Source organism: Cibotium barometz, chromosome 4 (genome assembly GCF_041138505.1).
Source record: "Cibotium barometz isolate CiBa-2024 chromosome 4, ASM4113850v1, whole genome shotgun sequence".
Taxonomy (NCBI): domain Eukaryota; kingdom Viridiplantae; phylum Streptophyta; class Polypodiopsida; order Cyatheales; family Cibotiaceae; genus Cibotium; species Cibotium barometz.
In genome coordinates this window covers 62,972,139-62,986,683 of record NC_141049.1, presented here as the reverse complement: position 1 = coordinate 62,986,683, position 14,545 = coordinate 62,972,139, and the positions used below count along the sequence as shown (strand labels likewise).

Here is a 14,545-nt window from a genome sequence, read left to right as displayed (position 1 = left end):
TACTGACAAGGAAGAGCGCCAGGGTGACTTTCTCCTTGTCTCAATATATTTACTAACTAGCCACATTTCCATCTCACCAGACAAACATAGCTTCTGGTCTCATAGCTCCTTTGCTTCCATGTGTTGTTTACCAACTAGCCACAGTCTTCTATCTAGCTACATTCTATCTCACCAAATGACCTAGCTCCTTTTGTCTCCATGTGTTAGCATACCACCTCGCCACACAATTTATCTAGCTATGTCTCTCTCCATGTACCAGCTGCACTCTTCTATCTAGTTGCCTTTCCTTCTCACCAAATGGGCATAATTTTTGGTATCCTCCCTCCATGTGTCAGTAGTATACCAACTAGGGGAACTCTTCTATCTAGCTACCTTTTTTGATCTCCTAGCTTCAAGCATTCACATTAATAATGGTAACAAAATTAAGGGAAGGTGATCAAAAAGTTGAAAAATATATGTTACGTTCGATTTGGTTGAGTGAAACAACAGATGGAGAGAGAAATATCTAACCTTTGAGCCTCACTCAATTCTTCTCCAAACTTAAATCTGCACAATAAAACAGTAAAATTGTCACTCAATACATAAACCATTTGTAGCCCCCCCCCCCCCCCCCCCCCCCCCCCCCCCCCAAAAAAAAAAAAAAACAATTCTATTTTGTCTAAAGTGGAGAAACATAAATTGATCACATGTGATCATTCTTGCATATCAAATGCTGCATTTGTATAATAAATCTTGCAAGATAAGAGATTTCTAGAGGAAAAGAGAATACCCACAGCCCTCACAGATCCCAACACATTGAAGGCCAACGCACATAACATTTATGTATCCCTAATCAAGCCCCACCTGATTTATCCCGCTTCACCATAGCCAACGTCACAAAAGAAAATTGCATAACAGGAGAGCAAGGACCACGAGGATCTTCATGTGGAGCAGTTTGCTCATGGGTGGAAGAGTATGACCTCTACCTTAGCAGGCAGCTTTAACAAGGCTTGATATGAGGGCTTCCCCCCCCTCCTATACCACCCATTCACAAATCAGGAGGCCCCTCGGAGCCCAGTAACTACAGCACCATCATGACAAGCCACACTTTGCCCAAGATGTACGAAGAAGCATTGGAGGCCAAGATCGGCTCCTTGACAAAGAGACATAGAGAGCGGATGCCCCTCCGAGCCCAGTAACTACAGCACCATCATGACAAGCCACACTTTGCCCAAGATGTACGAAGAAGCATTGGAGGCCAAGATCGGCTCCTTGACAAAGAGACACAGATAGCAGGCTCCACGTCGCAAATCAGGAGGCCCCTTGGAGCCCAGTCACTACAGCACCATCATGGCAAGCCACACTTTGCCCAAGATGTACGAAGAAGCATTGGAGGCCAAGATCGGCTCCTTGACAAAGAGACATAGATAGCGGGCTCCACGTCAAGCAAGATTTGGGTAGAATTATTTGACACTAGATCACTTGTTTACTCTCTGGGATATCATTGAGGAGGCTAGAGCACAGAAAAAAGTTGTTTGGGGATTTTCATCAAGCCTTTGATTCAATGCCAAGAGCACTGCTTTTGAGACGGCTACAAAGGCTTTTTCCTCTCCAAAGATTATATGGGAAGTGATGGCACAAAGAGTATGTGACTAGACGGGTGCAAGCACAAGGAAGCCTTTCAAGCCAGATCAACAACACAGCCAGGGTCAAACAGGGCTGCCCACTGTCTCCTAGTTCATTTGGGTTGTAATATGATGAGATTTCAAGGTCATTAATATGCTGGGTGGTACAAGTTCTCAACTGACGCGGGCTGCAGGCACCCTATTCTCGTATATGCAGATGACATAGTTCTCACTTCAGACTCAGCAAAGGTGTTGCAGAGACACCATGATGGACTTCAACCTTTGCTGATGAGACAGATCTTAAGGGGACCTTGGTAAAACCCATGTCATGATTTTAAAAACCTCACATCAGGTTGCAGCTAGACAGTCTTTCCTATTCAAGCTGATTTAGTTGAGCTAGTCACTTGGAAGCCTTGTTGTATTGATCCACAGCCCTAAGCCTGATTAAGAACAAGATGTTGATTAAACATAATTAAGACAGAGGAGAGAGAAGAAGAGAGAGATTGGTGTCAGGGTTTTCTTTGTATTTTATATGGTACAAAAAGGTTACTGATGAATGTACCTGGCTTGGGCCTTGGTCAGCCCCATAGGGGTGACCCCTGACCCCTTTCTACATGCTAATTGATGAATGATACTTCTGAAATGCTGAATGACTTGATGAAATGACTTGGTTCTTGCTGAATTATGACTGAATGCTTATATATGTTGAGGTGTGCTGGTCGGCCTGTTCCAGTAGCTGTCGGCCTACTGCTGGACAAACAAATAGGCATAAATTGCCATTAAATGTTGCGCCTGCTGCCAATACTTGCCCCGCCTGCTGCCCTGCACTCTGATGCCTGGCCGACATTGCATGGGTCCCCTAGAAAGCAACAGACTGTTGGCTGGGTGCCTGAGAAGGCTGCCAACAGGGTCCCAACCCTCCTTAATGATGATGTTGTTACTGAAGATGATGGTGTTGATGCTAATGACGATGATGATGCCGATGATGTGCTGATGCTTCTGCTGATGATGATTATGCTACAACTGATGACTTAAATGCTAACTTAACTGAAGCTTAATCAAGGATTAAGATTGTTCATGCAGATGATTAGTCATGGCATGGGCATGCACGTGACATTGGATCTCTCTCCACCAACCTGCCAAAATCTGGCTGAATGTAGCTTCCGGGGTTTTGCAAAACACTTGATCATTAATGCAATTAAACACTTAAACCATGGCCATGGCCTTAACACATATCCATCATCACTTTGCATAAAACATTAAAGCTGGACAAAACATCCACAAATGCTGAAAATGGAGCTTGCACCCCCATTGGAGATGCCAGATTATCCATATACACCATTGGAGATGCCGGATTATCCATATACAAATGCGCTAACACAACCCAACACGTGGCAACCATAGAATTCAGCCGGTACACAGGCTGTAGTAATGCCGAGTCAACAATATAATCCATATACCTCCGTGTGGGTACTGATTCTTCCCCAAAAACCACGCGTCTTCATGCAATAGAGCTGGTACAACAGGTTCAGTTCTCCATTCAGCCGGTACAACAAGTACAATGGCTAGAACAATAGGTATAGAATCTGAAACAGTAGGTACAGCCCTCCATTCAGCCGGTACAGCAAGTACATGGGCTGGTACAGCAGTTTAGTGTGAGGTAGACCTTGTGCCAAATGTGCTTTCGCATGTCCCCCCATTTGCTCAATTCCCAACGTAATGAAGCGAACAGAATTTCCATCAGAGTCGGGCCAAAAATAGTAACCCTCCAAGATTTTAGGAGTGTGATCCTTCATATTCCGAGATAATCCCCCATTCCCAAAGCTTGTATTTAGACGTCCTAGAGTCCACCAGACGCCTTTCATACTGAGAAATGTCTAGGCTAGTGAAATCCTCCCCAGCTTCTTTGAAGTTGAATGCAACTTTAAGCTTCAAGCCAAATATCCAAGATATAATCATGTCCCATCAAGTGGGCGAGACCATACAGTCTAAGAAAATTCAATATGACTGAAAGAATCCATGTCCCAAATAAATGGGCAAGACTAAGTAAGTCTCCATAATACCAATATGAAAATCATGTCCGAAATAAATGGGCGAGACAAAACAATCTCATAAGTCCAAATATCGTAATCATTGTAGCATACACCGAGCTAGGACCGTGTGAAACAACATAGCCTTTCTTTAAACCTGAATTAAAGAATTTAGTGAGTCTTTAGCAATCCTTTAAAATAGCATACATGAAAACTGAAAGAGATGTAGTAGAGACGACACTAGATGGGGTCCTGAATTACCCACTGAAGCAACCCCCCCCCCCCCCCCCCCTTGCCCTGCAAGCAAGAGTAACTGCTTTATTTCTTCTTATGGAGAACTATATACAAGCTGAACTATGTCCACAAGACTGAGTGGAAAAATTGACTGACTGACCACCAAGCGCAAGGACAAAGCGACCAAACGCTGGGTAGAACTGTGCATAAGCTGTAGGCAACTGTGAAGCTAACTTCAAGAGAATACACCAGCCCAAGACTGAGGGTTGGTGTGCTGAATACTCCTGAAGAGACTGAGCTTCTTTGCCTTGGGCTGAAAGCACAAGATTAGTTGTAGGTATGCAAAGGCTGGAGCCCATGCACACATGCATAATTGACTTTGTTTGATAATCTCTAATTTTATCTGATGAATTATGGGACTAAACATGGCTTGTCTTTTTATATGATGCCAAGGTGCTAGTTGGCTACCTGAATATGCTGTCAGCCTGCAAAAAAAGCCCACGACTTGCATTAAATGGCTTTTAATGTTGGTCGGGTTGTTTTGGGCTGGTCAGGTTGCTGCATAAACTCGCCAACTGTCACATAAACTAGCCGACAACAGTCTGGCGGTAGCCGACTGCAGTCCAGGCCCCATTTGTCCTGGCCAACTGCTTCTTAGCCCCCAATTGGCTGCCGACTGGTCTTATGTGCATGGCTAGGGGTGTTGGCTACCCCTTGCAAGGCTTGCCCATCTTTGGGGCTGGCCCCTTTTACATGGAGTGCGTTTATATGCTTACAACGCAAACTACTCCTATGGCTAACATCTACATGCACCTATATGATGAACACTTGTCAAATTCTCCACAGTGGGTTAAGAGGATTAACCAACATTGACCTCTATGTCTAGGAGACTGACCTACATAGCTCGTGCCTGACATGTCCCGAACTGGGGCTCACAAAGGGGTCACGGCATACAACAAAATATCCTAAAAAGATACTACTTCTGTACATGATTCTTGCTCTATTGATGAGTCAGTTTGTCACCGTGTACCACAGTGCATGGGTGCACGTGACACTCCCTCCCACTTAGCTTGGTGGCAAGCTCATAGCTTCAAGATAGTCCGCCAATAACTGTGGATACTCGAGGAAGAATTCTTCATCTAGCCAGACGGCTTCATGGGTCCCTCGATCTTTGAACTTTATATAAAATTGGCGAAGATGTCGTCCGGAACCATGCTTCCAACGATGTAGGACCTGCTCAAGCTCTATCACTTCTGCTTCGTCAACCATTTCTGGCTACTGCTCTTCTGGAACATTCTACAATGAAGGTCCAATATAAGGCTTTATCCAAGAGACGTGGAAGACGTTATGCATCGTCCAACTGTCTAGCAATCTAAGTTGCATGGCGACATTGCTTATCTTCTTGATGATGGGAAAGGGACCAAAACTTTTGAATGACAACTTTGGACAAAGCTTGCCCACTGGCTTGAGTCTTTGCTTCATGATCCTTAAATATACCCATTCACCTTCTTTGAAATTGACGTCTCTCTATGACTTGTTTACTTGTCTGGTGTAAGCCTCCTGAGCTTTGGTAAGACGCTCTTTGACTGACTCAATGATGGTTGAAAAATTTTATGTCGTCTTGTTGGCTTCCAAGGAAGGAGAGATCATCCTCTTGAGAAGAGATGAAAATCTTCGACCAAAGGCTGCCTCGTATGGAGTTCTGCCATCATTGGATGAGTGTGTGTCATTGAGAATTGCATGTACCAACGGGAGATGAAGCTCCTACTTCGACTGCTAATTATGGCAGTACGCTTTAAGCACATCGAAAGCCAACTGATTGTAAATCTCAGTTTGGCCATCGGTCTGGGGATGGAATGCACCGGACAATATTTGGTACCAAACTTGTCGAGCAGAGCTCGCCAAAAGTGAGATGTAAAATTTGGATCCCGATCTGAAGTAATGGTCCGTGGCAAACCACAAACTGGATACCAATGTCTGAGAAAAAGCCGGGCTATATCTTCTGTTGTGGCCGTCTGCTTGCATGGTAAAAGCATACAAAATTTATTGAATCTGTCAACTATCGTCATACACTAAGTATTCCGAGATCCAGTAGATGCGGGAAGGGGTCCAACAAAATCCATCGAAATGTCGTGAAACAGACCCTCAAGAACAGGCAGTGGCTAAAGCAACCCAGCCTGTTTGGTATGAGGTACTTTCACTTTTTGACATACAGAACATGCGAAAACATAGTTGTACACATCCCTACGCATCTTCGGCCAATAAAATGATCTTTCTAACTTCTCCAAGGTACTATTGATCCCACGATGACCACCAACAATGGAATCATGGACATCATGGAGGAGTGCCGGTCTTTTCTTCCTAAGAATACAGAGTCAACCCTTGTAAAAGAGACAACCGTCTTGTATGGTATAATAACCCGGTTCTGAATAAAGGGCCATAATGTAAGAAGTGCCAAATCCTGGACAATCTATATATTGTATCTTCATACTGTCTAAATCTTTTCCTTGTATCTCCAACACAATGGACTCCTGTACTGTCTGAATACTACCTTTGCGACTCAAAGCATCTGCTACAGGGTTGTACTTACCTTGTACATACTCAATCATTCCGCCAAACTATTGGAACAACTGACTCCATCGGTGTTGTCTATCGCTCCACTGGGAACTTGGCATAGTTTGCAACCACTTCAAGGCTTGGTAGTCTGTCTTCACAATAAATGCCCTTCAACAAAGAAGGGGTTTCCACAGTTTCAAGGCTGTGATAACCCCTAGTAACTCTTTGTCATAGACAGAATATTTTTTTCTACATTCTTTAACTTTCTGCTATAATACACCACGGGTTTGCCTTCCTGTTGCAAAACTGCTCCTATGGCGAGATTACTAACATCGGTGATCACCTCGAAGGGATCATCCCATGATGCGAGTTTAAGGATTGGTGCTTCGGAAGCCGCCTTTTGCAGAGCAAAGAACGCCTCCAAAGCCTTACCTATGAGACTGAAACTTTCTGTCTTAGTCTTCACTCCCTCGAGCAAATCTGTCAATGGTGCTGCAAGGTTAGAAAATCAATCCATATGTGACCTATACGCTTAGCACAAGCCCACGAAGGAACGTATCTCTTAGGCTATCTTTGGAAAATTCCAATCGAGGATTACCTTTATCTTCTCGAGGTCGAGGCGAATTCCGTTAGAGCCAATCACATAGCCCAGGTGCTGGACTTCTTGTTGAACTCCAAATATGCTCTTCTTTGCATTAACGTAGAGTTCATTGTCTCGCAAAAGCTGCAAGACCTTCTGCACATCTTTCACGTGCTGTTCTGGAGTGGCAAAAAAAATAAGAATGTCATCCAAAAAATGTATAGACATATACCGATGAGTACGGCGAAGACTTGTGACATCATCTTTTTGAATGTTGCCAATGCATTGGTCAAACCAAAAGGCATGACCACAAAATCATAATGACCTCGTTCTGTTCGAAAGGCCGTCTTTGGGATACTCAATCCTTGATTGTCAACTTGTTAAAGGCTCGGTAATCCACATAGAGACATGCAGTCTTATCTTTCTTCTGCACAAAAAGAATTTGTGCAGCAAAAGGAGGAGAGGAAGGCCAAATGAAACCAGACCTAAGCAACTGTGCTAGTTGCGTCTCCAACTCAGCTTCAAACGCCTTGGAAAGACGATACGAAAACTTACTAGGTAGCTCGGCTCCAAGTACCAAATCAATACGATGGTCTTCACGACGAGAGGGTGGGGGTCTTGGTGGAAGATCATCACTCAACATGATGTTCTTAAACTGTTGGAGGAGGCCTATCAACTGTAGCTCTAATGGAGTCACGGTGGATGTCGCTATTTGCCGTACGGACATAGATCATCGCACACTCAACTCCCTTTCTAATAGCTCTGTTGGAAAAATGGGGGAGAGACAAAGCTAAAAACTGAAACTGAAATGAGAGCAAGACTAAAAAGAAACACAAAGCTTAAACATACCTTGAGATGAGTGTAGACAAGACACAAGATGGATACTTTCATTGATGTGACACCTACAATATATAGGTGAGAAGTACAAGATAGAGCATGAGTGCATATGGGATAAATCCTTGAGTGCCACGTGGCATACACTGAGATGACCAAGACTAAAAGTACTCCTAGTGAGCACTTATTTCCAACACCCTCCTTAAGTGGACACTAGGAGGAAGACAAAAAGACAAGACTATGACATGACAAAAGATAAGACCAAGACAGAGAGACTAGACAAGGATTGAGAGACAAGCTAGAAGACAAGATGGACAAGACTAGAAGACAGGCATAAAGACTGATCCACTGAGAGACAAGACATGAGAGACAAAAGATCCTGAGACACCCCTCCTCAAGTGATATCCTCATATGGGTCCACAAGGGTAGGGACAAGATGGATCATAGACAGACAGAGAGAGAGACAATCAGCCAGTAGAGTGGTCCCACAGAGAGACTTTCGGATAGACATGAGAGAGACTGACAAAATGAGGACATAGACAAAATGCCAAAGAGAATGTGGGTAGCTAATCCACAAAAGAGAGGCATATAGACCGATAGACAGAGTGTCAGAGACATATGACTGTAAGATCACACAAGATAGACACATAGACAGAGAGACTGACTGATTGTAGATAGACAGAGAGATGGACCTTGATAGATAATCCCTCCTCAAGGTCAATCCTCCTGCTAGAGTGAGTAATGCAGGGGTGCCTCTTGGATAGGGACAAAGATAAGTCCATGTAGACAAATAGACATGATATTACCCCATGATCTACATCATTGGTGATCAATGGTGGTAGATAGCATGAAAGCATAGACAAATATGAGAGAGATGGGAAGGTCTTACCATATTTGGCAGTGTCTAATCCCGTACATGAGAGACAGATAGATGAAGGGAAGGTCTTACCACTTGCTGAAATGCAAGGGCAGTGTCTAATCCCGTACAAGATAGAGAAGTAAATGAAATTCAGTATTGAGATTTTTTTATTTTTATTTTATTTTTTATTTTTATTTTTATTTTTTTTTAAGAGATAGAGAGTAGACTGAAAATAGAACACTTGATTTCTGCTTTAAATTTGCTGCTGCTGCAGGTCTGGCTGGTCCAATGGACAGCTAACCCACATGTGAAGATGAAGAGGAAATGGGAAATAACAAAGGGGAAAATGCCTTTTGCACAGATGTTGCAAATCAGGTCCAAAATCAGCATTGGAGTTTACCTTCACAAAAGGAGGTGTCGAGCTGATGTCGAGAAGACCAGAGATCCAAAAATGACGAGTTGTTGCATGAGTTGAATATCCAGGAGGTCCACGACTTGAGAAGACATGTTGATGAAGAAGAGAGTGCGGGGGTAGCTGCTGCATGTACAGTACTAGAGGACAGGCCGGTAAGCTCAAGTAGAGAGGCGGCAGCTTCATGATGAACCCCCGCAGCAGCAAGAAGGAGAAGACGGGCAGTTGTTGGCGCAGATCTGGAGTTGCACGCTAGAGCAGAATCAACAGGCCGAGCAGAGACAGAAGAAGATGGCGCAGCTGATTGATATGACGGGCTGCAACAGTAGCAGGTCGACTACAAAAAGCAGGGCCAGCTAAGCGGCGGCCAGCAGCAGAGGCGGGGCGGCCAACAGCAAAGCCGGCGGCCAACAGCAGAGGTAGGGCGGCCTGTTCTGAACCAAGCGACTGCAGGCTGTCGCTTACAGGAAACAGGGCGAATAGGAATGGCAACGGCTGAGTTAGTATGGGTAGAGCTTGAGCTGCCGTGGACTGTGGAGAGCAAGAGCAGCAAGTAGATAGTCGATGAGCTAAGGCTATGATGGGTTGAAGGGAGCCAGGATAAACCTGCTCTGATACCATGTTGGAAAAATGGGGGAGAGACAAAGCTAAAAACTGAAACTGAAATGAGAGCAAGACTAAAAAGAAACACAAAGCTTAAACATACCTTGAGATGAGTGTAGACAAGACACAAGATTGATACTTTCATTGATGTGACACCTACAATATATAGGTGAGAAGTACAAGATAGAGCATGAGTGCATATGGGATAAATCCCTGAGTGCCACGTGGCATACACTGAGATGACCAAGACTAAAAGTACTCCTAGTGAGCACTTATTTCCAACAAGCTCTACTAGCTTGAAGGTGGGAAATAAGCGGAATACCGTGAATGCTCCGATCCCCGCGAAAGATAGTAGGCTCAGGCAAACCGACAATCGTGAAGGTATCCTACCTCCAATCAGGAATGGGCGCATACAAGTAGAACCATTGAATTCCAAGGATCATGTCCATAGTTGTTTCCGTATGGCGTACGACGCCATATCGTCCAGAATACCATACGGTACCATACAGACTCATATGGATTTTTTCGAAAACAATATTATTATTATTTTCATATTTTTTTCCAAAAAATAATAATTTTTTTGGAGGATAATGGTCTTGTTTTTTCTTGTTTATGGCTGTTTGAGGTTCCTGTGTACTATGATGCTTCCCTCCTTTTTAAAATACTCCATATCTCAAAGTTGGAAATACCTAAGCTTATAAGTATTTTTTTTAAACACCATATTTTATCATACGATAAGAAAAAAAATTATATCTATTATCATACTGTATTTTTCCGTACGGTATAGTGTCGTATGGTATTGTACCCGACAACTATGATCATGTCACACCCGAGGAGGGGCAAGATGATGAAATCCCTCTAAAACAGAGCCTTCTGGATTGTGAAGGCAAACTGTTGAGCTTTTTGGGAAATATGGGTACATAGGCCGGGAGAAAACCCGTCCACATCCAAGTGATACGGCACTAGGGTATATTTCATCTTGGTTGCCCACTGCGTAGAGATGGCATCTTCTGAACTGCCCATGTCAAAGAGAACAACAAATTGTTTCCCCTTTGATGTGCCATAAGCTCTGATAAGACCTTTCTGATGCTCGTCAGCTCCGCCCTCCTGCGGCGGGTACCGCATTCAAAGCGGGCAAAAGCTGAATAGCATTGGTGGTTGAGGGCAGGGGTGGAGGGGGTGGTACAGCTGTGGCGGTAGCCATTGGAAAGGCTGGTTGTTTGCCTTTTTCTACTTGCCATTTGGTACAATCCTTCTTGGCATGTCCCGTGTGGTGACAGAAAAAAACAACAGTTCTCTTTGAAGTACCGCTCCTTCTCATCTAATTGTAAGAATCCTCCGGTAAGGCCCTCCTTGATCTTTTCTTCAAGGGTCTTCTTAGGTCCATCCTGTCACTCCTTCCCAGTGCTAGTCTGACCCTTCTTCTTTTGGTCCTTGTTGTTGGGAGCCCCCTTACCTACCTGCTAGTTAGATGCATGGTTCTGTTGGGTGGTCTGTGTCTCCTGCTGCTCAGGTTTGGGGGTGACTGGAGCGGTCTTGGGCTTGCCTCCATTGAGCATCATCTCATGATTCTCCGCAAGAGTCAAAGCCTTGTCATAAGTCTGGGATTCAAAATTTCGAACAGGGAACTGAATGTTTGGATCCAATCCTCGAATGAACTACTTGGACTTCTCCTCCTCGGACTTCCCCAACTGTTGAGCTGATGTGATCACTTTGTTGGAGTAGGTGAGCCCAGGGGAACCATTCTAGGTGAGTTTGTATAACTCATCTTCAAGATTTGTCATGTATTGCGGAGGTAGAAACCTAGTCTTCAAATCGCACACAAAAGTGTCGCAATCATAATCCGGTAAGCCAGTGTAAGAATCTCTGTGCAAACGGGACCAATGTTGCCACCAAGTGATTGCATCACCTGAGGTGTGGAGCCACCAGATGGACTTTGTCTTGGGTACCTGTGATCTTGGAAAGTGGACAATGGGCAACAAACTGGTGAATAAACTGAGTCACAACCGAATGGTCGCACTTGTCGTCGTACTTGGTGAAGTTCGGTGAGGCACAGATAACTATTGTCGAGGCTATGGCTGGGGTTGTGGAGGATTGAGAAGGGTGGAAAGAAGTATGGCTGGGGTTGTGGAGGATTGAGAAGGGTGGAAAGAAGTAACCAGGGTCCAATGTGTCTGTTGGAATTGGTCCCTCAAGTCTTCTCGGGCCTGTCGCTCGTGGTTCGCCTTCGCTTCAAGCTCCGCTCGCAATCGCTCCTCTTTGGCCTTGCGTTTGGCTTTCTCTACTAGTTGTTCAGCCAGTCTTGCTTCATGGTCTCACTCTTCTTTTTTAGTCATCCATCGACACCATCGTTCCGTTGAGGAACTTTGTTCTTTAGGTGTCTCCTGCTGGGCCAAGGTTGCTTGTAATTCTGCCATTTTTTTCCCATTTGGGCTCTTTTGAGTTGAATTTCGAGTTTCCTTATCTGCACCTTTAACTTCTGGTTTTCTTCTTCTTCTTTTTGCGGAAGTGTTTCTTCAAATGGTTCTTCTTTAGTGATGTCTTCGAAGCCTGATGCCAGGGTGGATGGGCGAGTGGTTTTTCCCGATCTCAGCTTTACCATCCACAGGATGCCCTCACCCTAGGTTGCCTAGTTGAATCACGTCCCAAGCTCTGATACCAATGTAGCATGCGCTTAGCTAGGACTATGCCTTTCTTTAAACCTGCTCTTGAGCATGATTGCTCCCATAAGTGGATACGCTGATTGTATTTAACTCACTAATAGTCAGTGCTAATACCCCAATGGGATCGTCTTCACACAAGTGTGTGAAAGAGCCAATGCTCTGATACCAATGTAACTTCCCCCATTTGCTCAATTCCAGACATAATAACGTGAATGGAATTTTCATCGGAGTCGGGCCAAAAATAGTAAACCTCCTAGATTTTAGGAGTGTGATGTAACATGCGGAAGCTCGGTGGAAGAATCGGTAACTTCAATGCTCAGAATTCAGCAATCGTTCGTGCCGAAGATAACACACAACATAGAGAGAGAGATGCAGAAATAGATAGAGAGAAATGAAATGAAATCTATATTAACGTCTCCGAAAGCCCAAAATGACCTATGAGACCAAAAGTTACAATAATCTGAATAGATGAAGTACAAATGTCAGTGGTGTGTAACAGAAAAAAGTGAGAAAAGATCTATAGATCAAGAGTAACAAGAGAGAGAGATATATATATTAAGTGTCTACTAAAAACTCAATGGGCCTATGAGACCAAAATGATACAATAATGTCCATGGCATATCTCATCATGGAATGGAAAAAAAAAACAGAAACAAAACATAAACATAGCTATCTCACTGGGGTGATACGAAACTGTTCATGGAAACTCATCATGGAGTACTTAGGAACATAGAACATGAGAGTAGCATCAGCTCCCCATAGATGGTATACCACTCTCCAAAATATCAAGCATAGGGCTAATGAGTATGGCCAAGAGGTTTCCCTCACCTATGTGTCACCAGCCTAGACATTTCCCAGTATGAAATAAGTCTGGTGGACTCCAGGATGCCTAAATATTTGGAAAGTACAAGCTTTGGGAATGGGGGATTATCCTAGAATACAAAGGACCACACTCCTAAAATTTAGGAGAGTTGCTATTTTTGGCCCGCCGACTCCGATGGAAATTCTGTTCGCGTCATTACATCTGGAATTGAGCAGATACCAAGAGTTGGCAAAGTGCCTATGACAGAATGTCTACCAGTTGGGATATTTTTAGAGATAAAGTTTATGGAAGGACCCATCTCTTAGATTGGGACATGTGGCAAGAAAGTGGACCAAAGTGAGACAAGTGGCCTGACACTTGTTAGAAAGTGGATCAAAGTGAGACAAGTGGCCTCACACTTGTCACTTCAGCTATTGTGTGGCTCTCCACTTGTCATTGTAGCCTTCTCTTGCCATTTTAGCTCATGGGAGGCCCAAATCTATAAATTGGTGATGGATATGTGTTAAGGCTGTGGCCATGTTTAAATGTTTTAATATGCATTGATGGTATCAACAAGTGTGTCAAAGGCCCTAGTCCCCCGGGCACCCGCCGCAAGTTTCATTGGTATCAGAGCATAGGCTTTCTTGGAAGCGGAGGCTTCCTTTTATCAATAAGGAAGAGAAAAGATCTCAAGTGGGGACCACACTTACCACCATCATTGCTGTTAAGCATGGCAAGCCGCTTCATAGCTTATGAAGCAAGAGCATGAGCAACAGACAGCTTGTTGATCTAAGGGTTTATGAATTCACAAAATTTATCTTGGAAGTGTGAAGTTGGCTTTATGTGCACACGTTTAGCACTCTTTCCATATGGATATTGTGGATTATATTATCAAGCTTACAGGCAAGCTATATGGGGATATATCTCAAGATATCTTAAGGATATGGTGATGAGATATTTCTTTTGGCTTCATGACCAACCTCGCAAAGAAAAGCTAAGTGTACTTTGAGTTTGCAAAGTTGGTGCTTTTGCTATTCACTATGAAGTGTTTTTGATGTTCACTAACCCTTGCATAGCCATGCAAGAAGAAAAGTGGTGTTGTTTGCCTTGAGATGGTTTCAGGGAAACACTGTTTATGGCTCCCTTTATTGGGATGGATTATATCTATGGAGATTTCTTTCTTGGACGAGATTTATATAGATATTGGGCTTCACAAGCAATTTCTATGGACAAATCTGTTCGAGTTTATAGAGAAGAAATCATTGGTTATCTCATGGATATGATGCTTTTATGGATAAAAGTCCACCTCTACTCCAAGGTGTGTGGTTAGCACGGAGTATGTGGTAAGAGTTATGGTATACAAGGATT

General features: G+C 43.8%; 1 protein-coding gene across 1 annotated transcript in view; it reads right to left on the bottom strand.

Annotated features, from left to right (window-relative positions):
* WDR55 (transducin family protein / WD-40 repeat family protein) overlaps window positions 1-14,545 on the bottom strand; it is a 106,481-nt gene that overhangs the window by 78,556 nt on the left and 13,380 nt on the right. The window contains exon 2 of the mRNA XM_086794313.1: window positions 511-546. Coding sequence (XP_086650439.1) covers window positions 511-546 — 36 coding nt within the window. The remainder of the gene's footprint in view (window positions 1-510; window positions 547-14,545) is intronic.